This window comes from Sporisorium graminicola, chromosome SGRAM_5 (assembly GCF_005498985.1).
Source record: "Sporisorium graminicola strain CBS 10092 chromosome SGRAM_5, whole genome shotgun sequence".
In the NCBI taxonomy this organism is placed as follows: Eukaryota; Fungi; Basidiomycota; class Ustilaginomycetes; order Ustilaginales; family Ustilaginaceae; genus Sporisorium; species Sporisorium graminicola.
This window is the reverse complement of record NC_043735.1, coordinates 954,191-974,005: the sequence shown is the minus strand read 5'-3', so window position 1 is coordinate 974,005 and position 19,815 is coordinate 954,191. Positions and strand designations below refer to the sequence as shown.

Genomic DNA, 19,815 nt, shown 5'->3' with positions numbered 1-19,815 from the left:
ATCTTTTTGAGCCATTCGCAACACTGACACTCTCGTTCACCATGGCCCCCGTCGCAGCGTCCACCGCTTCCATCATGGCCCCGTCCTCAACGTCCAGCGACGTGGCCATCTACATTGTCAACCCGAACAGCTCCAGCGTCATCACCGCGGCACTCTCGGCCAACCTGTCCCCGCAAACACCACCCGGCTGCACAACCCACTTCGTCACAGGCCCTTCCACGTCGCCGGCCAGCATCCAGGACGTGAGCGAGTCCATCATCTCGGCGTCGGAAACGTTCCGCGCGCTCTCTGCGTCTTCGCCCTCATCCGATCTCTCGCAGCACGCGGCGTCGGCATTCCTGGTGGCGTGCTTCTCGGACCACCCGCTGGTGGGGATGCTGCGGTGCAAAGCGCCGTCCAAACCGGCGCTGCACCTACTCGAGGCTGCGGTGATCCACTCGCTCAGTGTAGGGGATAAGTTTGGCGTGCTGACGACAGGGCGTAGTGTTGTTGGCGACGTCGAGGCGGGCGTGAGGAAGGTGATGGGCGGCAACTCGGATCGGTACGTGGGCACGCATGCCACGGGCTTGGGCGTCGTCGAGCTGCAGACAGGGAATCGCGAAAAGGTGGAGGACAAGATCCGTAGGGGCGCACAGGATCTGGTCGCGAAAGGTGCCGATGTGATCGTGTTGGGCTGTGCCGGGATGACGGGCATGGAGCCGCTGGTGAGCGAGGCGTGTAGGCAGGTCGGCGAGGAAAATGTCAAGGTCGTCGATGGTGCCAAGGCCGGCTTGCAGATTCTCGCTGGGTTGGCGAGGGTCAATTATCGTTCGTAACATCACACACTCAGTCACAGTCACACATATTGTACGCTATGCATGATCTGCAAGAACCAATCGCATTGCTTTCCTCACGCGCTAGACAGCCCCTGAGGGAACCAAAACACATCCTTAGCATCCCACACCTCCTTCAACGCCTTCAATCTAGCGACGCCGTTGCCATAATACGCCTGCGCCCAATCCTCCTGCCTCGCATCGATATAGTTCACATACGCTCCCCACGCGGCATCGCTGTTACTGCTCTTGGCGGTCTCGACCAGATCGTCAAACGCCTGCCAGACCTGCTGCTGCCCGTCGGCATTGCTGTTATCCGGGAAGCCGTACGAGTAAAACTGGTATACAAAGCTCGAGCCGTGGGCATTGAAGCTCGCCTCGTCACTACTCACGTTTGCCGAGGGATAGCTGAGAGGGCCTAGGAAGTCGAACGAGATGCTGTTGCCCGTGCCTTGGAGGCCGGCGTACGAGTTGAGCTTCTCGACAAGGGCCAAGCCCGAGTCGTAGTCGTACGTTGCCACGCTGGGTTGGACGAGCGACTTGGCGTAGAACTGCTCGTGGTCCGAGTTGACGCCCGACGACGTGACATTGAGCGAGCCCATGATGTCCTCGAGCGCACTGAGCCAGTTGTCGAACGGTCGGACTGAAGACTCGGCGGAAGTGATGCCGGCTTTGTTGTGGAAACGCTGGATGAGCGCATCGTGGTCGCTCTGCGTCGTGTCGATGTGCTGCCCGCTCAGCTGGCACGCATTCCCGTCGAAATCGCCACCCCCCTCGCCGGCGATGAGCAGCTCGCCGCCGAATTCGGGTTCGAACCCTTGCTCGGCGTCGGTTGCGAGCGTCATGTTCTGCAGGGCGACGATGGCCTTGGCGCAGTCGGCGTTGGTCTTGTAGCTGTACGCGTAGTTCAAGGTGCTCGTCGGCCCGTCGAGGAGCGAAAAGGTAAACTCGGTGACCACGCCAAAGTTGTTGCTCCCCGCTCCACGCAGCGCCCACCAGAGGTCGGTGTTCGTATCCTTATCAACAGTCTGGACAGTTCCGTTGACATCGACCATCTTGATCTGGGTGATGCGGTCCAGCAAGAACCCCCACGCACGCGTCGTGAAACCAAACCCGCCGCCCAGCGCATGTCCACTAACACCCACCAGCGGACAGGTCCCATGCGGGAGCGCAAACTTGCCCTGGTCCCAGATCTGCGTCGCCAGCGTTCCGAGGCGGACACCGGGGCCGACAGTAGCTAGCTTGGACGCGGTGTCGACGCTGACACTGTCGAGTAGACGCAGGTCGATGACCACCGAGCCATCGTGCCCGCCGAGCGAGTAAGCCTCGTACGAGTGCCCGCCCGACTTGGGCGTCAGCTTCTGCGTGCCGTTCTGCGCAGCAACACACCGGACGATGGAGGACACTTGGTCGACGGTCGAGGGCACAGCGATGACGAACGGCTTGTAGTCGAAGATCGGGTTGTACGAGGAGGAAAGCGTCGAGTACGAGGACGAGGCATTGTACGCGCGCTCGTAACCCCCGCTCGACTGGAGGCAGTCTTGCAGAGAGGCCGTGATGTTGCCGTCAGCGCGCGGGAAGAGTGTGCGGCCCTCGGCGTCGTTGTTGAATGTGTACAGTGGAAAGGCGGTGGCGACTGTGGAAGTCAGCGCGAGCAGTACTGCCCAGCCGAGGGCTCTTGTTGGTGTGTACATTGTGAATGATGCTTTGAAGAGAGGGATTCCGTATTGAAGAGGAGAGGAGATGGTACGAGCCAAACTTGGAAAGAGCGTACGGTACTTATGCATCCATCGCACAGGAGGAGAATCAAGCATGTCTCATCTGAAGCGAAAAGAGTTGCGGCTCATAAGACCCCACTCTTGCAGAGCCGCTAACTCGCTCGTTCTGCCGCCGCCTCTACCAAGCGTCAAATGAGCTTGGTTACAAAGCGGCATCTGCGCCGTTTGGAGAGAAGCATCACGCTCACACCTCGCTCGCTCTTTTTGATGAAGCACTGTTTCTCATGACAGAGCATCGACGCTCGCGGTGCCACTCAGAAGTCAGTGCAGCACTGCGAAACTCCGACACGCCGGGCTGGCTCTGCTTCCAACGGGCCGGTCACATTGCATTGGTTCTCGTTCGTCTAGCGTGCCGTTTAGCGTGCATTCGATGTGAGAAGAAGCGGACGGAGAATCCGGCGAGCCGGAGGAGCGAGGAAGGACCCTGTCGTCGGAGTTGCCGTCGAAGCAGCAGACTGTGTGTGTGCCTGCTTCCAAACTGCCTTTTTGAGCAAAGTTGCGAATGGGTGTTTCGGCTAAGAGGGCAACAAGCTTTCTTTGCAACTTAGCGTTCGCAGGTCGGGATTCCGTGCAGCTGTGCGTTGACGTCGTTGTGCTGAGTTCTTTTTTTTGTGACGGTGTAACATTGAATCGAAAACGCGAATTCGGACGAGAAATTTGCGTCTCTCTGACAAATAGACTCGCTCGGTCAGGTTGCGCGGATCTCGGCGTGTTGCGGGTTTTTCTTTCTTCTCGAATCCCAACACCAACATCACAGTCACCTACGCTTCGCTACCACGGATCACGAGCAACAACAACAACACAACATCTGCTCCACTCCCCATACACCAACGCATTCGAAAACAGCACAGATCCTTCACCTGTCCGTCTCGCCGTCGATCCTTATCTCGAGACCTGCACCTGTTTTAGGCTCAATCAGGACGCACTTCTCTTGAACACTCAACGACGCTGCACGCTCTCTCTCTCGTCCACACGCTCACATACGCCTCGCCTCTCGCAACAATGCGGCCGCTCCTATCATCCCTCACAAACCCATCCATACGCACACGGCGCCTCGCAACCTCGACCTTCTTCATGGCCACGTTTGCTGCGTCGATCCTGACCGTCTCACTCAGCGCAAGCACCATCCTCCCGTGTCCTGCCAACTCGCGCTCCAAGACGCGCGGCACCCTGGCCGACTCGGACCATGTCACCGCATCATCATCACCATCACCACCAGCAGCAGAAGCAGAAGCAGCAGGAGGTGGAGAGCAAGGAGGCTGGCATTCGGGAGCAGCAGTAGGCCAGAAAGTCATCCTCACACGCAAGGGCGGGTGGATCGAAATCGATCAGCCCCTCAAACCGGCTTCTTCTTAGGCCCCCCTTCCTCGGCAAGCATAGCATTCTTCACACCGGGTTATTGTAGCTCCTCTGTATTTGTACCTCTCACACATGCACATCGCATTCATTCATCTATTCAATCAATCAATCAATCAATCAATCAATCAAGCAAGCATACTCTCGTGTCCAGAACCCATGCCTTGATGAGATTGGCGCATTCCTTACGTCGCTCCAGGCGGCGCATCCTTCCACGTTGCATTGCCCAACCACGCGGTTGCGGCCCTGGTGAAATCCCCGGGACTGCCCTGCGAGCTGTACGCCAGCCTCAAGTAGTGCGGCGAAGCCAACAGCGTTGCGTTGCTCGGCATACTCTGCTGGCTCTGTCCATCGCCCGCCCTCTCCTGCGCATAGACGTCCAACAAGCTGCTGCTCAGGTTGAAACTCGTCGCATCGCCCTGGTACCGCAGCACATCGTCCACCAGCAACGCATAAGCATCCCAGTCGGCGGCCAAGCTCGACGGGATGGGGTTCCACTGCACCACGCCTCCCGCTCCAGCCCATGTGGTGGCGGTAGTGTTGAATGTCGGCCTTGCAGTTCCGCCCGTCGCATCGCCCTGCACCACCGCGTCGTCCTCCAACAGGCCGTCGAACCCCCACCTCGCCACGCCGTTGGTAAACATGCCAAAGCAGAACGCAATGTACGCCAAACACAACCGTGTCGGGAACGCACATGCCGGCAGCAGCACCAGTGCGATAATGTAATGATGCAGCCGGAGCGTCTCGCCGGGCACTGCCGCCGCCAGCCCCACCAGCACGCCTCCCACCACGTACAGTGAAACATACTTGGCCAACCATCCCGTCTTCCACATGACTCGCACCTGGTTCACCGCAATCACCAACACCACCACCGCCAGCACGATTACCGCCACCACGCTGCCCGGCTGCTGCGCAATATCCCTCGCCACCAACCGCTGGATCGGCACCTTGCCAAAAACCACATTCAACAGCACGCCCAACCACCAGAACGCCAGCGTCCACACGGTCGCTTCCACGGGAACATGCGCAAAGGCCGGCCAGACGAACCGGAACGCCAGCCGCCAGATCGCATAGCACGTGAACAAGAAGGGCAAGAACGTCCCCATCGCAGCCCCGATCGGTGGCGGATAGTCACGCGGATAGGAGACGAGATTAATGTGCCAGTAGCCCACGCAGGCTAGCGTCCAGAACCACACGATGCGTTTCGGACGCAGGACAAAGCCCACCACCGCAGACATGATCGCATTCACCACGTAGCCTTGCCAGCGTCGGTCCGTGCAATCTCCTTGCCCCTCGATGGTTTCGAATCGATAGGCCATCGGAAATGCCGAATCAAACTCGATCGAGCGGATCCCATTGGCCCTGCTCGCCTCGAACCCGGCATGGGCACCGATCAACCGCACCGAGCCACACCCTCCCTGGGTGTTCCTGATCACCCCGGCGTGGATCGCAGCAGCGCACACAAACGAATCGGCGCGATACGTCCCATTGGCATCACCTCCCCCGACCACCAGCGGTTCGTAGTTGACCCTCTGATCACCCACCGCACGCGGATTCAACAGCGTCACATCGATGCAGTCAGCCGGACACCGGAATGCCTGCCCCACTTGACCAGCCGCAGTGAAGAAAGGCTCGCACGCTTCACCGTCCAAGCCGCACTCGGCATTGCGCAGCCAGTACGTCGACGTGCATGACAGAAACGCCGGCGTTCGCGAGACGCCGTCAAAGCCCACAACTGCCGACTGGTACCACAGCGATTTGGCCAAGTAGGCGAACCCCAAGATCCAGCCCACATAGACCAGACACAGCACCACCCAATGCAGCCTGTTGAGCTTAGCATCGGCCACAATGGCTCGCCACCAAGCAAGTCCAGGCTGCACATTGTTTTGGTAGCCTTGCTCGTCGGCAAAGTGGCCGTTGCCATACGTACCGTCCCGCGCTTCAGGATCCTTCCAGGCAAAAGGCTGCGTCCATCGATCCCATTTGCGCTCAATGCGGCCGAGGGGCCACCAACGGTAATGCCGAATGTCCAGGCGTGCTGGTGGCTTGGGTCCAAGCACCCACCTGCGAGCTCGGCGCGCTTGTCTCTTTCGCGAGGTCATTTCGGCCTGGTCGTGGACATCTGCAGCGTTGCCCTGGTAGAAGATGGGCTCCACCTCGGGCTGCAAGCCGAGTGGCGTCAGTGGAGGCATGCTTGTCTTTTTGATGGGTTCTGGAGGAGTGGCTCCGACAAAGCTATCGCTTCGGCAGGATAGATGAAGCGCACTCTCATCGCGCGTTGTTTCGATCTCGTGGTCCCTGGATTGAGCCAGAGGGTCCATCGAGTACAGAATGCCGCTCGACGAAGTGATGTGGTCATCTTGCGGGGAAGGCGGTAGCGGGCCATGTCCATCATCGATCGAGTAGCCTTGCACTTCTTCCACCGTATGGTTTGCGTTTGATTGGTTGTGACCCTTGGCGGCTGAGCTCGCTGCTCCGCGTCGCCCTTCTTGGCTATCGGACGTCACTGGCGGGCCTAGAACCCCGGGATACCCTTCGAGCACCTCTCTCCATGCGGGTGCGGTTGTGGTCACACGCATCTGCTCGCTCAGCGATCGGGGGTGCAGCACGATAAAGCACGAGTAAAATGGATCTTGTTGCGTTCGCAGAGCCTCGAGCTCGTTCGCCGACGCATCGTTCAAAATCTTTCGAGTCTGCTCCGAGTATGGTCGACGACTCATCTCCTTGAGCAGCCACTGGACGCTGTCCATGTTGCTGGTGAGCGTCGTCATGCCGTAGCGCGCGCAGGCATGCATGGAGCGTAACGTCGTATACGTCTGTCCGCCTGCCTGATGCACTGTGCTCTGGCGAAGCTTTTTATACTTGCTTCTCGGCAAGTCCTCGGAGATGTCGCGCCAATCTGGACCCCACAACTCACTGAGGCAGCTCTCGAGCGTGTCGACCATGTGCGAGATGAAATGGGCTCGCGGCAGATCTGGGTACACTTGCTGGAGGCGGGTGAGCGACTCGAAACCTCCAGGCCCGAGATCTTGCAGAGGCTGGATAGGGAGGAGAAGGCACCTTCGCAGTTGGTCGTGCTCTGGACCAGCCCACTTGGAACCTTGCCAAAAGTCTTGCGGGTCGGCGCCTGCATCGCCCAGCAGCGCTTTGACTCGTCGCTTCTCGTTGGGTCCTCCGACGGTGGAGCTGACGCGACGGAGGCGGTCAAAGGCCCCAACAGTTGCAAACAGCTGAACAGGTGCGTCTTTCTCCGCTTTGCGAGATGCATCGTCTCGGTCGCCATCCTTGCCACAGATGGGACCGAGAATGGCATCAAAGAGCGTCTCGATGCTCAATTCTCGCTCGAGCTGGATGGCAAGCGCTCTGCCTTCCTTCGCTGCTGCATTGTCGAGTGCCTGAGACGCTTCATCCTCCTGGTCGTCTTGCAGCGAGAGCTCGGCGGCTCTAGCCTCGAGCGCTTCTTTGCGGATGGAGAAGGTGCGAAAGTGATGCTGGTAGAGCGCGCCGGAACCGTACTCGCCGTTCTCGAGCTTAGGATGCCCCTTTGCCTGGTCGAGCAGGGCGTTGTTCGCGCCTCCTTCGCGAAAGATACCGTGAGTTGTGTCGCTGACGAGCGCGATCATGGCGGTGACGTCGAGATTGATGTTTCGAGTGGTGCGCCATTGCGGTCGAGCAGGCGCTTGCGGGATGGTGGGCAGGCGCATGGCTTGCTCTGAGCGACAAGTCAAGCCGATACTTGGGGGTACGTATTGCTCCAGAATGCTTGGTGGCAGCTGTCGATAACCAAAGATGAGGTCGACATTGTAGTTTTGTGCTTCTTGAGCAATCGCAGCGAGTCTGTGGTTGAAGCGATCCCATTCAGACAGCTGGTAGAAGTCAGCGAGCGCTGACTGTTTGCCCTTGCCGGAGACGGATGGGAGCGGCTGGGAAGGTGTCTGAAGAGCCATGCGCGTGACGACGAGTTCGACGTTGATGGGCACAAAGGGAAGCTTGCGGCCGTGCTCTTCGGACCGTCGGACGCGTGCTCTGGCTTCGGTATCTGCTGCGGCACGAAGTTCGTGAATGAGCTTCGTAAGAGAACACTTCTTGGCGGCAAGGTCAAAGGCGAGAGATTCGGCGGGAGTGTCGGCGTGGCGTGCTGTATGGGCGGTCGAAGGGGACTCTGCTTTGGAGTCAAGAGAACAGTTGGCAGTGTGCTGATGCTCGTGGAAGGAATCGGCGGCGGCATCGGTCTGACTGGATGTGTCTAGATCTTCATCGTCCGAGGCAGAGGCAGAGCTCGAGTCGTCTTGGTCGACCATGTAGCTCTCGGCTTCTCTGAACTCTTGGCGCAGACGTTCTGGTTTGATGATGTAAAGACGAGTCCAGCGATTCCCGTTCTGGGAGACAACATCGACCTTGACGCTCTGGCTGTTGATGTTTTCGTTACGTGGATTGCGCATCTTTTGCTTGCGACGTAATGCTGCCGACATGCTGAACGCGAAGCGGTCCTGTAGTGAGAGCACGGGACCGAAAGTGAAGGCGACATAAAGCACCTCTTCCCAGAAGCGGATGTGGTGGGTGCCGTTCGAGTAAGGATGCGGCTCTTGCCAGCTGCCCCTTTCGGCTGCGAGCCTCTCCAACGCGGCAAGCTCGGATTCGACCTGGCTGCGAAGCACAGTGAGACCTTTGAGCGAGGTGGATGCCAGGATGCGCTCGCGATGCTCGTCCCACCTGGGACCTGAGATGGGACAGTAAGCTCGAGCCAGGGTTTCGGCGTTGACATCGATTTGAGAGCAAGACGACGCTGAAGAGCTGGACGAAGGAGTGGAGGAAGGAGCAGACAACGCTGGGCCGTAGCTGTAGGCCGGAGCGAGGGTAAGCCATGTGCGATAAGTGTTAGCAAAGTGTTCGATCGAGTCGTGCACGACTTGGAGGCCGTCGCGCATCCGCGAGGCTGGGATCACAGGAGCCGGCATGGTGGCGGCAGCAGCTGCGTGGCTATCCTCTTGCTGCGTCTCTCTTCCGCCGCCATCCGAATCAACGAACAACAGTCAGGACAGAGTGGTAGAAGAGGTTTGCTGAAGGTGAGAGGCTCAGCAAAAAAGTCGTCCTTCGTCGTTCAAGTTAGTCACGTTCGAGTTGCAGAAGGGAAGCTTCGACTGTGCTCGTGTGCATGCATGGTGGCCGACATTCTTGCCGAGAAAGCGGCACAGTCAGTCAGTCACTTTTTAAAATACAATGTTAGAACATGGCTCGGGTCAGTCTGCAGCCGATCTTCTTATTCGGGATTTTGTGGAGTAGCCGTTCTCATTTCAGACCTAACATTGAAGAACAGCCTTTGGTACAGCAGTTGCTTCCTCGCCATGGACAACGTTTAGCACAACCACGAACACACAACAAAACAGGTCGGATAAGAGGAGACGTCTATGTGATTGTTGCAATGCAGGAGAGAAAAGCAGATCCAGCGTATGAAACGTAAGAGTACAGTCATGCTGGCCGAACGGATGGCATGAAGAGACAGAGGGGGAGAGAGATATGGCGGCAGCAGAGCGATATTCATCAAAGGTTGGCCGAGTTGACCTTGTTGGTCTGCGATACTGCCACAAATCGGTAGCGGACGTCGCCCTTCTTCAGGCGCTCGACGGCGTCATTGATGCCCTCCTCGGTCATGGGCACCTCCTCGATCATGGGCTTAATGCCGTGGCGGGCAGCGTAGAGCAGCATCTTGGCGTGCACATCGCGCGTAGCCACGAGCGAACCCTGAATCTTGAGCTGTTTGCCGACGATGGGCATGTAAGGGAACACAAAGTCGCCGCCATCGACCGAAAGCGGGATAATCGTGGCGTCCTTCTCGAGCACGTTGAGGTACGCCTTCCAATCGGGCTGGGCGCTCGTGGTGACCACGAGGAAGTCGACAGGCTTGACACCTTCGAACTTGGGGTTGGTCTTGGCAGCGACGAACTCGTGTGCGCCCAGCTTGATCGCCTCGTCCTTCTTGTTCTCGGAACCAGAGAAGACGACGACATCGCAGCCCATCTTGTTGAGGAACTGGATGGCAAGGTGGCCCAGACCACCAATACCGATGACACCGACACGGTCAAAGGGGGTGACGCCGGCATCGTGAATGGCGCCAAACACAGTGGCACCACCGCACTGCAAAGGAGCAGCGTGCTTGAGCTCGAGATCGTCGGGGATCTTGTGGCAGAACTCTTCGGTGACGACAAACTTGTCACCGAACGAAGCCTGGTCCAGGTCGGCATTGCCGTACATCTTGTTCTCGTAGCAGTTGGTGTCGCGTCCCTTCTTACAGAACTTGCAGATGCGGCACGAGTCGTGGTTGTAGCCCCAGCCGACACGGTCTCCCTTCTGGAAGCGAGTCACGTCCGGGCCGACGTGCGAGACGATGCCGACACCTTCGTGGCCAAGCACCATGTCCTTCTTGAGGTAGTGGATGTCCGTGTAGCAGAGACCCGAGTGGGTGATATCGATCACCACATCGCGTGGGTGGACGGTGCGCTCGCCGCCCTGAGCCTTTACGACCTTGCCAGAGGAAGAGCCCTTGAAGACGGTGCCGAGGTTGACGGTAGACGTAGACATTGCGAGTGAGAAAGGGGGGAGAGCGAAGCGAGAGAGAGAAAGCAATCGTTCGGATGAAGATGGTGGTGGGAGGAAGGCAGATGAGTGATACGGCTGGAAAGCAGCGTCTTATATGAGTGTGTCACACGGATGGGTAGGATGACGAGGCCAGTGCGTCTGGTTGGCTGGGATCTCCCACTCGAGACCGCGGATTTTAGCGCCTTCTCTGCTCTGCTCTGCTTTGCTTTGTTGTGCGGCAATACATTGGATTCATATCCGTTCTCACGTCGTATCAAAGCGTCGCACGACATCTCGAACTCCGGCGGGCTGGGTCACGGTCAGCATTTCCCGCCTTTCTTAGATTCGGTTTCGTGGAGGTGCGAAAAACCTTCGTATCAAACATGGCCAAAAGCGTAAATAAGCCAAAGATTGCTCGCGAATATCTGCTGCTTCTTTATTCCCTGTTCTTTCTATCAGCTTCAGTTTGTACGTGGCCCACACTCCTTGCCCTCTCTAGCTCTCCGCGGACACCTCCCGTTATCTTTGCTCGACGGAGCAAGCGGTGAGGCAAGCGCAGCAAACAGAGGAGCTGGCAAGCTGCTCCACCTACAATTTTCACTCATGCAGAGCAGCAAAGATGGTAATGATGTCGTCTGCCTCGACGACCAACGACAGCCCGGTTGCGTGCGTGCCTCGGTGCAAATTTCTGGAATTTCCCAAATCCCTTCTTCTCCTCGAGTGTGTCAGAGGGCGGCAATGATGACGTACCACATCAAACGCCGTAAAATTTCGAGCGAACAAACAACACTTCCGCGTGGCTGCCAGGAAGTGTCCAGGGTTTTCGACATTCCTTCGCTTGGCTTCTTTTTTTCACTCCGTGCGCTGGACATTTTTCATTACCGGCAGAGTCGAATGTTTGCCGATCTTCTTCGGTGTGGTTTCTGCGCGTAGAGCCGGCAAAGCAAAGCATGATTTGCCATTGCCAGTTCACTCAGTCAAAGCCGACCTCCACCTCGTGCCGGACTCTCGGACCAAAGGGATGGTCCTCGGCAAAGCAGCTAGCCAGCAAGCATCACAAATCAGGATCAACCTCCTCCACAATGTCACCGTAGATCGCCGCAGATCGCAAGTTGTTGTCGTTGCTTCTATTGAACAGACTTCGGGCTAATTTCCGTGCCGCCAGAAACTTGATCGGGCCCCGACACAACAACTCATTGGACGCACATCGGCCGATTCAATAAACTTATTTCCCCCCCTTCCGCTCGGTGTTTTCTTCGGTACATATGCTCAAAGAAATGAGCGATGAAAAATGCCGCTCTTGCTGCACGCTGAGGCTCGCGTGGAAAAGTGCAGGAGCTGTCAAAGATAAGAGCGCCTTCTCTTTCCCCGTTCCATTATTGGGTCTCTTGGCTCGATATCGGTCGCCAACGCATCGGAGCGATTGACTTGAACTTTGCCCTCTTGCTTACCTCGAAGTGCTTGCGTGTTGGATGAGACAGAGAGCCGAGCTTCGAGTCAAAGCTCGGATTTTGGCCACCCGTTGAAACGGCGTCCGAGTGTTCAACTATTATACAAGCTCTACAGTGCATTTACCTGAGATTGGCTCAAAAGCCTGGAGGACATTGGAACAGTGGAAGAGGCGCCTGTTGTTCCGGAAACAATGCGCACGTCTCGACGCCTGACTTTGTGCGGTTGTTCTGTCTTGTGTGTCTTGAAGCTCTCCGGCTGGGGGACTACCCAGCGAACATGCCGATGCTCGATTGCGGGAAATCGTTTGCGGGATTTGCGGAGAGGCGTGTTCTATGGAATCATGCATAGAGCCTTGGTCAAGGGGAGCGTCTTGTGTGGGCTCCAAGGGGTGCCAGAGAGGGCTGCTGAGGGCGCCAGAAGTTCTAGGCAGTTGCTGCAAGGGACGAAAAACCAAGTTGACAGCTGCTTCGGTCAATTTCTCGCCTGATTTCTCTTGGTCCATGATCAGAATTTTTGATCCTTCAAGCGTCTTGCAATCGCTCAATCGCTCAACCTCGTTCGTCTTTCGTTGGCAAAACGCTTCCCACGACCAAGCCTTGACTAGTGCTTGATCCATCGTACTCACGCTCACCCTTTCCTCTCTTTCTCACGCGCTAGGTTTGGAGACAAACGGGGTTGCATGAGCCAAACATCGGTCAAGCCGTGACTCGCCTTCCCCACCAAAACCAAACCTTTTTCGAGGTGCATCCTCTGCTGTCGGCTTCATCTCGGCATCTTTCCGATGCACGCAACGGCCCTACTTTCTCTCTACAGTCACACAATCGAGGGTGGCAAAGCGAAGCGTGCGCAGCGGCAGCAGCAGTGTCGAGTGCTGAGCAAAATACAGCTCTGCTGCTAGGCGGCTTTTTATTGGAAACGTTAAAAGAGGTTGGCCCCAGGCTTGCTCCCACCGCAGCATTCCTGTTCTTCCTTCCTCCTCAACACATGGTGGCATCTTTCTCACCTCATAACGCCATACTCTGTCGAACAGTCTCCCATCTCCGTGTACACGCCGCCATCGCCACACTTCAGCGAGTATAATGGACAAGTTCGAGCTCGTCACCCTCGCAAAGGAGTTTGACCAGCACGATCGATCGCAACAGCCCGGCCATGTACCTCTGTCGCAGCCTCAGGCTGAACAACACGATTTCGAGAAGCAACGCATTCCCACTGATGTCGAGAAGCACGCTCTCGACTCTGTCGAAAGAGAAAAGGGCGCGCCAACACCACCTCTGACCGCCCAGCCGGCAGACGGTCAACGCGTTACAGACAACACAGACCGCCACGCGCGCAACGATGCGCCTCCTCCTCCTTCCGAGCCACCTACTGGCGGTGACTCGCCATCAGACGACGACGAACCTATTAAAGACCGAGGCTGGGCAGCATGGAAGTTCGTACTCGCCTCGGCCGCCACTGAGTTCATGATCTGGGGCGCCTCGTACGGCTACGGCTCTTTCCAAGAGTATCACCAGCACGATCCCAGCTCGCCCTTCCACCAGACCTCGCTCACCGCCACCTCGTCGATCGGCACCTCGCTTCTGGCAGGACAGCACTTTGTCACGCTCCTCACCTTCGGACTCTACTCGATGTTTCCGTCGCTCATCAAGCTGTTCACCTACATCTGTGTCGCGGGTGCCGCGCTCTCGCTGCTTATCGCGAGCTTTGCCAACTCGGTGGCGCTTTTGATTGTGTTCCAGGGCTTGCTACTGGGCATGTTTGGCGGCAACATCTTTACGACGGTGATCCTGTGGCTGCCAGACTGGTGGGATCAGAGACGTGGCTTTGCGACGGCGCTCATCTTTGCCGGTTCGGGGATTGGTGGGATTCTGTGGCCGATCATCTTCACGCAGCTGTTGGAGAGGGTCGGGTTCCGGTGGACGCTGCGCACATGGGCGTTGCTCCAGCTGGTCGTGTCCGGCGGAGCGACGCTGTGTCTGAAGCCGGGGCGCCAACCGAGAACGCGTGTGGTCGGGGCGTTTCGGTGGAGAGCGGTGCTGCCGGGCTTGCCTCGCTCGCTGTTTTCGGCAGTGACGCTGCTCAACATTGTCGCGCTGCTGCTGCAAACGACGGCGTATTACTCGGTGGCGCTCAACATTTCGAACTACGCCTCGTCGATGGGCTTCAGCTCCAACACGTCGACTGGCATCTTGTCGGCCTTCAATGCGTCGGCGTCGATCACGTATTTTGTGCTGGGCTACCTGGTCGACCGCTTTCCCTACCCGCTGCTCATGGCCACGTCGACTGCGCTCAACCTCGTGTTCACTGCGCTCGTGTTCGGGTTCGCGGGCAACTCGCTGACAAAGATTGTCATCTACGTCGTGTTTTTCGGGCTGACCGGCGGCGGGTTTTCCAGTTTCCTGACGCCCGTGTCGAGGGATATCGTCGACAAGTCGAGGTCGCACGAGTTTTCCCTGCGCTTTCTCTACCTCGTGTGTGTCCGCGGGCTGGCCGCGATGCTGGGTCCGATTCTAGCGGTGCAGTTCTACCCGGACCGTTTGGGCAAGCCGTCGACGTACGGCAGCTTTGGGTTTACCGGCTTCATTGCGTTTATCGCGGGCACATTGGCGCTGTCGACGCTGGCATCGTTGGCCCTCTTTGCGCACAAGAGGTATGGCGAACCGAGGAGGGAGAAGGCCAAGGCTTTGAGTGAGCCGGTCACGCCGCCACCAGAGGGGCCAGAGGGGCCAGAGGGGCGCGCAGATGGTGCGTGCGGGGCGTGACGAGGCGAGCATTCACTGCTGCGTCTGGGTACACAGGGTTTCAAGTCATCGGTTGTTCAGCGTCACGCACACACAGAAATTTTTTTGGTCAATGCATGCGGTCTTCCAGTGTGTGTTTTATGGCAAGCTCTATGCTACTGTGCGAGGCTCGTGAAGCATGTACGGCCACTCGAGGTAACCTTTCTCGGCCCTTGGCTCGTCGACTCTGTCTAGACCGAGCACCTTGAAGCCAGCCTTCAAATAAGCACCCTTGCCCATGGGGCTGCTCTCGAGCCATGCATGCACGCCGTCCTTGTCGGCCCTGGCGGTGCCCCACTTGACGAGGATGGTGCCCAAGCCCTGACGCTGGAACTCGGGATCGATAACGAGTAGCTTGAGGAACCAGTAGCGCTTACCCTGCATTGCTGCTTCGCGGGTGCGGTTCATCTTTGCGAAGAAGCGGTTGAGGAGCGTCGGGGCTTCGAGCTCCTTCTTGTTGCTCTCGGGGATGTCCGAAGGCGTGTGTTCGTCGATATACTGCCAGATGGCGAGGCCGGCAAGTACGGAGTCGGGGGGGAGGTCCGATGCGTCGCGGTCCTCGCCTTGTGCTTCCGGCAGCGTCAGCGGAGGTGGCGGTGGGGAGGAGGAGCCAGCAGGGAGGTGGTAGATGCCGACGACGTGGACTTTGCCCGAGGCGAGGAGCTCGCGGTTGATGCGTTCCAACTGCGCGATCGACTCGGCGCGCGTGGGGATGCGCTGCAGTTCCGGATCGATCTCGAGCGCCAGGATGGCCGACATCTCGTCGCGAGTCGTATTGCGCGGGTTGTTGTTGAACGCATCGTACCGAATGCGTGCGACGGCAGGGATGTCCGACTCGCGCACCAGCCGCGTCACAAAGCGCCCCCGTTCTGCCATGTTGTTCCCAAACGCTACTTCTCTCTACCAGCAGTGGCAGCACTATGTTGGATAAAGCAGGAAGCGGAAAGCGGGAAGCACGAGGAAAACGTGGAGATCGCGCTGGGTTTATATGGCTTGTTGCCAAGGGTGACAGCCGTCGGGTACGAGTCATTGGTGGGAAGCACCGGAAGCTGATGGTCCGAGCTCGCAGGCCGTGGCAGTGCCGCCCCGGAAAATTCGCCGTAAAGAACCCATCCTATCCGCCGGCTTGCATCCTCCTCTCTCTCCCTCCTCCGCGGCAATTTTCAACTCAACTCACCCAACCACACACCCTACGGCTTCTCATTGCTGTCTCACAAACCGTCGGACACTGAAAAACAGGAACATCCAATCTCTATTCATTCCGATGCACTGACAGCAAGCAAGGACCTCTCCATCTCGAGTCGGTCCAACAACATCTTACGCTTGTTGGCCACCTCTTGTCGCACACCAATCTCAGCCTGATCCGCGGCCTCGCACCCCTCCTGCTGCGTCCTCTGCCTCTGCCTCTTCCTCCCGCTCTCCGCACCGTACTGCAACCACGGACTGGTGTCATAAAACCGCAACTCGCGCTTGCCACTGCGCAAGAAACACTCCAGCTCGTGCAGCAGATGCCTCGCCGTCCTCTCGCCCAAGAACTCGCCCACCAGCCTCACCGTCTCGTCCTGGCAGATCCCAAACACCTGCAGCAGCGACAAGATGTAGTTCGTCAGGAAGTCGACGTCGAGGTGCGGCCAAACGAGCAGCTCGCGCCGGACAAACGTGGTGATTCTGCGCGCCATGTCGTTCTGAGCACAGGAGACCGAGTGGCGGATCTGGGCGGGCGTGGGGCAGGCGCGGTAGTTGGTGTGTCGGTTCGAGCCGACGTGCGCGGCGTACAGCCCGAGGCGGTAGATCTCGCTGCGGCGGGCAAGGGCGTGCGCGAAGTCGTCTTCGCCCGAGGAGGAAGCGGTGCGCCGGTGCGATCGACTGTTGCGCACGCGTTGCACTTGGGCGGTGATCCTGCTGCGATCGACGACAGTGATGGGGGCGGCCGAGGAGGAAGAGGCCGACCGTGTGCTAGGAGGAGGCGGTAGGTGGTAGCGCACGTAATCGTTGTCATTACGAATGGCGTGTATCACATGGTCTCCGATGGCGCACTGGCACAAGGGGCACTTGCGCTTGATGCCAATCCAGCGCAGGATGCAGGCGAAGCAGAACTGCGAGTGCAAACACTGCGGCAGCACTGTGCGGTCTGAGATGGGCGAAGTGTGACAGATGAGGCACCACGCTGGTTCTTCCTCCTGGCCCTCGCCCCCGCCCTCGCCCTCGTGCTCCATCTCGGTATCTGTGGCGGATGAATCCGACGAGATATCGAAGCTTTGCGTCTCTGAACCACCGTGTAGAGAGGAACCCGTGCAGAACCCACACGGGTGAGAGAAGGGAGCCTCGCCGCTGTCGCCATCCGTATCAGCTACAGCACGGGCTTTGCCTTTACCCTTGGAGGATGCATGTTGACCGTTCGAACGGGTTTCATCGATGTTCCGCGTGTCGTTGTAGGTAGATGTAAACGTATCGAGCGATGCGTGGGAGCGTTCCGAGTTCACATGTTGATCCAGACGAGATAAGGTTGACTGCATCAAGAAGCGCCACGAAACCGCGACTCCGATCTGCTTTGGTCGCTATTATGGTGTTGGTGAGGAAGCAAGGTGGGAAGATGGAGTCGACTCAGCACGAAATACACAGCACAGAACAGTAGCGAATTATGTAATCCTAACTTCTGACTTTTCGAAACCTCATTTTTCTCCGCAATCTTTTGTGAATTCCGCCGTTCCCGTTCGCGGGAAGTGGACCGCATATTTTCGATAAGATAACAAACAAGACAGCACGAGGCGATGGAGCCAAGTTAGCAGCTCGGCTTTGGCCGATACCGTGGCCGTCGTACGACATTCTCTTGTCCTCGTCCTCGTCCTCGTTCCCGACGGGCCGACGTTCCTGTCCAGCTTGCTCCCCCTCCGTTCCCACGTCCACCATCCATCACAGCTACATAAAACCTCCCCACCTCTCCGAGCAGCTTTGCCCAGCCTCTCACACGCAACCTTGTTGGACGCCAGCATCCTGCAAAAATGACGACAACGCATACACACCATGGGCACACGCCGTCGGCGCTGCTCACGACGTTGCTTTCGACGATCACCTCGTCCATCATCCCGTTGACCACGGATGCGGTGGCTCGGGGGTGCAAGGTGTTCGGCGCGTCGATCCTGTCCAAGCGCACACTGGAGCCGATCATCTCGTCGACCAACGACGAGATCACCTCGCCGCTTCTACACGGAGAAGTCGCGACGCTGTTGGCGTTCCACAAGCACAACGCCCGCCTGCCCGCCGAGCAGCGCGTAAACCCCAAGGACTGCATCTTCCTCTCCACGCACGAACCGTGCTCGCTGTGCCTCAGCGCCATCACCTGGTCCGGCTTCGACAACTTCTACTACCTGTTCACATACCGCGACACCATGGACACATTTGCCATCCCGCACGACATCCAGATCCTGCAGCAGGTCTTCCAAACCCACAAGCACGACGGCAACGACGAGCTGTACAACCGTGAGAACAGCTACTGGAAGAGCTACTCGTGCCAGGACCTCATCGATCAGTGCCAGCAGGCCGAGAGACACGCGCTCACCGAGGAGCTGCACAGCGTAAAGGCGCAGTACAACGGCTTGTCGCAGACCTACCAGCTGAGCAAAGCCAGCCAGACGGGCCAGATCCCCCTCAACTAAGTTGGGCTCAAACCATCACCAGTCCGTAGTCACCCATTGCCGCATGAGGATAATCGAATGTTAACAGTTACATTGCATCAAAGCTGAATCACCGCATGCTCGCGCCAATCGTACTCTTCCAACCGGGAGCCCTCTCAAACCCATTGCTTCCCGTCTGGAAATCCACCAGTGTTTGCTGAATCTCCTGCCTGTTCGTCATGACAAACGGCCCGTATTGGTACACTTCCTGATCCAAGGGTTCTCCCGCCACCAGCACAAATCTGGCGCCGCTCTCGCCACTGGCGTTTCTGATCCACACCCCTGGCTCTTCCGCTGCTTTTGTGAGGACCAGCGTATGGTACGGTGGCACGGCCTCACCTGGCACAACCGCTGTGCTGGGGTTGAATGCCTTCTCGTCACTCGACGCCGCCGAGGTCGTGGGGTGGTCGCCGACGACAATGCTGCCTTCCAGGGTGTAGATAAACGCGTTGTAGCGCGGGTCGATTGTTTGGTAGACGCTTCCCTCGGGTTCGAGTTGAATGTCGAGGTAGAGCACGCCTCCGTTCTTGGGCAGCTTGATGGGGCTGCGAACGCCGTGCGACTCGCCGGCGACGACTTTGATCTTCCATCCGTGCTCATCCGCTTCTTTATCGGGGGAGGGGAGCGCGGTGGGGATCTGCGCCGCGCGGTACTCCTGGTAGCTCGGCGGCTCGGTCTTGGCCTCTTTGGGCAAGTCAATCCAGAGTTGCAGCCCCACGGGGTCGGGTAGCTTGTTGCCGGCAGCATCGCGGTGCACGGGCATCTCGGCGTGCATGATTCCACGGCCTGCATTCATCCACTGAACGTCGCCAGGCCCCAGCGTTCCAGTATGGCCTGCAAAGTCCTCGTGCAGACCATGCCCTTCCAAAAACGTCGTGAGGGTCGTTTGGCCCCTGTGGGGATGGTCAGGGAAACCAGCGCCTTCGCTGATGCGGAAGTGATCGAGCATCAGGAACGGCGAAATGTTTCGCAGGGCCGGCGTACCGATCGATCGACGCACCACTGCACCTGCTCCTTCCGCCGTCTCGATACTGCGCACCTTTTTCGCCACTTGTCGAGATACAGCTCTGACGGTGGTCGTCGTCGACATGCCGTGTGGAATCGTGGTCGGTGTGTCTGCGGTGAAAAAGGGAGTGATCAACTGCTGGAGAAGCACAATCGCAATCGAGGCGAGAAAGATCGTCGACGAGTATGAAAATTTCGAGGAGGAAGTTGGATTTGCTACGCGGTTGGAAGTAGCCGTTTGCGTGGTGTCACTCTTGGACATGTGTGTGTGTGTGTGAGTATGTGTGCGAGTGTTTGTTCGCGCTGATGATGGTGGTGGTAGAGGAGCAAAGGAGGGTGAGTATATATACACTGGAGTCTTGTGACAGCTCGGAATTTTGGCACG

The 19,815-nt window shown here is 58.0% G+C and overlaps 10 protein-coding genes across 10 annotated transcripts; 4 read left to right on the top strand and 6 right to left on the bottom strand.

Annotated features, from left to right (window-relative positions):
* Nucleotides 1-41: 41 nt before the first annotated feature.
* On the top strand, nt 42-815 carry EX895_005116 (uncharacterized protein; the record flags this gene model as incomplete). The annotated part of the gene is made up of 1 exon (XM_029885710.1): nt 42-815. One exon carries the CDS (start codon nt 42-44, stop codon nt 813-815), a length of 774 nt encoding a protein of 257 aa, XP_029738276.1.
* Nucleotides 816-889: 74 nt separating this feature from the next.
* EX895_005115 (uncharacterized protein) lies at nt 890-2,506 on the bottom strand (the record flags this gene model as incomplete). Its single annotated transcript, XM_029885709.1, has 1 exon — nt 890-2,506. One exon carries the CDS (start codon nt 2,504-2,506, stop codon nt 890-892), a length of 1,617 nt encoding a protein of 538 aa, XP_029738275.1.
* Nucleotides 2,507-3,592: 1,086 nt separating this feature from the next.
* On the top strand, nt 3,593-3,946 carry EX895_005114 (uncharacterized protein; the record flags this gene model as incomplete). Its single annotated transcript, XM_029885708.1, has 1 exon — nt 3,593-3,946. One exon carries the CDS (start codon nt 3,593-3,595, stop codon nt 3,944-3,946), a length of 354 nt encoding a protein of 117 aa, XP_029738274.1.
* Nucleotides 3,947-4,131: 185 nt separating this feature from the next.
* EX895_005113 (uncharacterized protein) lies at nt 4,132-8,904 on the bottom strand (the record flags this gene model as incomplete). The annotated part of the gene is made up of 1 exon (XM_029885707.1): nt 4,132-8,904. One exon carries the CDS (start codon nt 8,902-8,904, stop codon nt 4,132-4,134), a length of 4,773 nt encoding a protein of 1,590 aa, XP_029738273.1.
* Nucleotides 8,905-9,487: 583 nt separating this feature from the next.
* EX895_005112 (uncharacterized protein) lies at nt 9,488-10,525 on the bottom strand (the record flags this gene model as incomplete). Its single annotated transcript, XM_029885706.1, has 1 exon — nt 9,488-10,525. One exon carries the CDS (start codon nt 10,523-10,525, stop codon nt 9,488-9,490), a length of 1,038 nt encoding a protein of 345 aa, XP_029738272.1.
* A 2,528-nt stretch (nt 10,526-13,053) lies between these two features.
* Nucleotides 13,054-14,733, top strand: EX895_005111 (uncharacterized protein; the record flags this gene model as incomplete). Its single annotated transcript, XM_029885705.1, has 1 exon — nt 13,054-14,733. The coding sequence occupies one exon, from the start codon at nt 13,054-13,056 to the stop codon at nt 14,731-14,733; it is 1,680 nt and encodes a 559-aa protein (XP_029738271.1).
* A 129-nt stretch (nt 14,734-14,862) lies between these two features.
* EX895_005110 (uncharacterized protein) lies at nt 14,863-15,627 on the bottom strand (the record flags this gene model as incomplete). The annotated part of the gene is made up of 1 exon (XM_029885704.1): nt 14,863-15,627. One exon carries the CDS (start codon nt 15,625-15,627, stop codon nt 14,863-14,865), a length of 765 nt encoding a protein of 254 aa, XP_029738270.1.
* A 380-nt stretch (nt 15,628-16,007) lies between these two features.
* On the bottom strand, nt 16,008-17,267 carry EX895_005109 (uncharacterized protein; the record flags this gene model as incomplete). Its single annotated transcript, XM_029885703.1, has 1 exon — nt 16,008-17,267. One exon carries the CDS (start codon nt 17,265-17,267, stop codon nt 16,008-16,010), a length of 1,260 nt encoding a protein of 419 aa, XP_029738269.1.
* A 486-nt stretch (nt 17,268-17,753) lies between these two features.
* On the top strand, nt 17,754-18,407 carry EX895_005108 (uncharacterized protein; the record flags this gene model as incomplete). Its single annotated transcript, XM_029885702.1, has 1 exon — nt 17,754-18,407. The coding sequence occupies one exon, from the start codon at nt 17,754-17,756 to the stop codon at nt 18,405-18,407; it is 654 nt and encodes a 217-aa protein (XP_029738268.1).
* An 88-nt stretch (nt 18,408-18,495) lies between these two features.
* EX895_005107 (uncharacterized protein) lies at nt 18,496-19,692 on the bottom strand (the record flags this gene model as incomplete). Its single annotated transcript, XM_029885701.1, has 1 exon — nt 18,496-19,692. One exon carries the CDS (start codon nt 19,690-19,692, stop codon nt 18,496-18,498), a length of 1,197 nt encoding a protein of 398 aa, XP_029738267.1.
* Nucleotides 19,693-19,815: the final 123 nt, after the last annotated feature.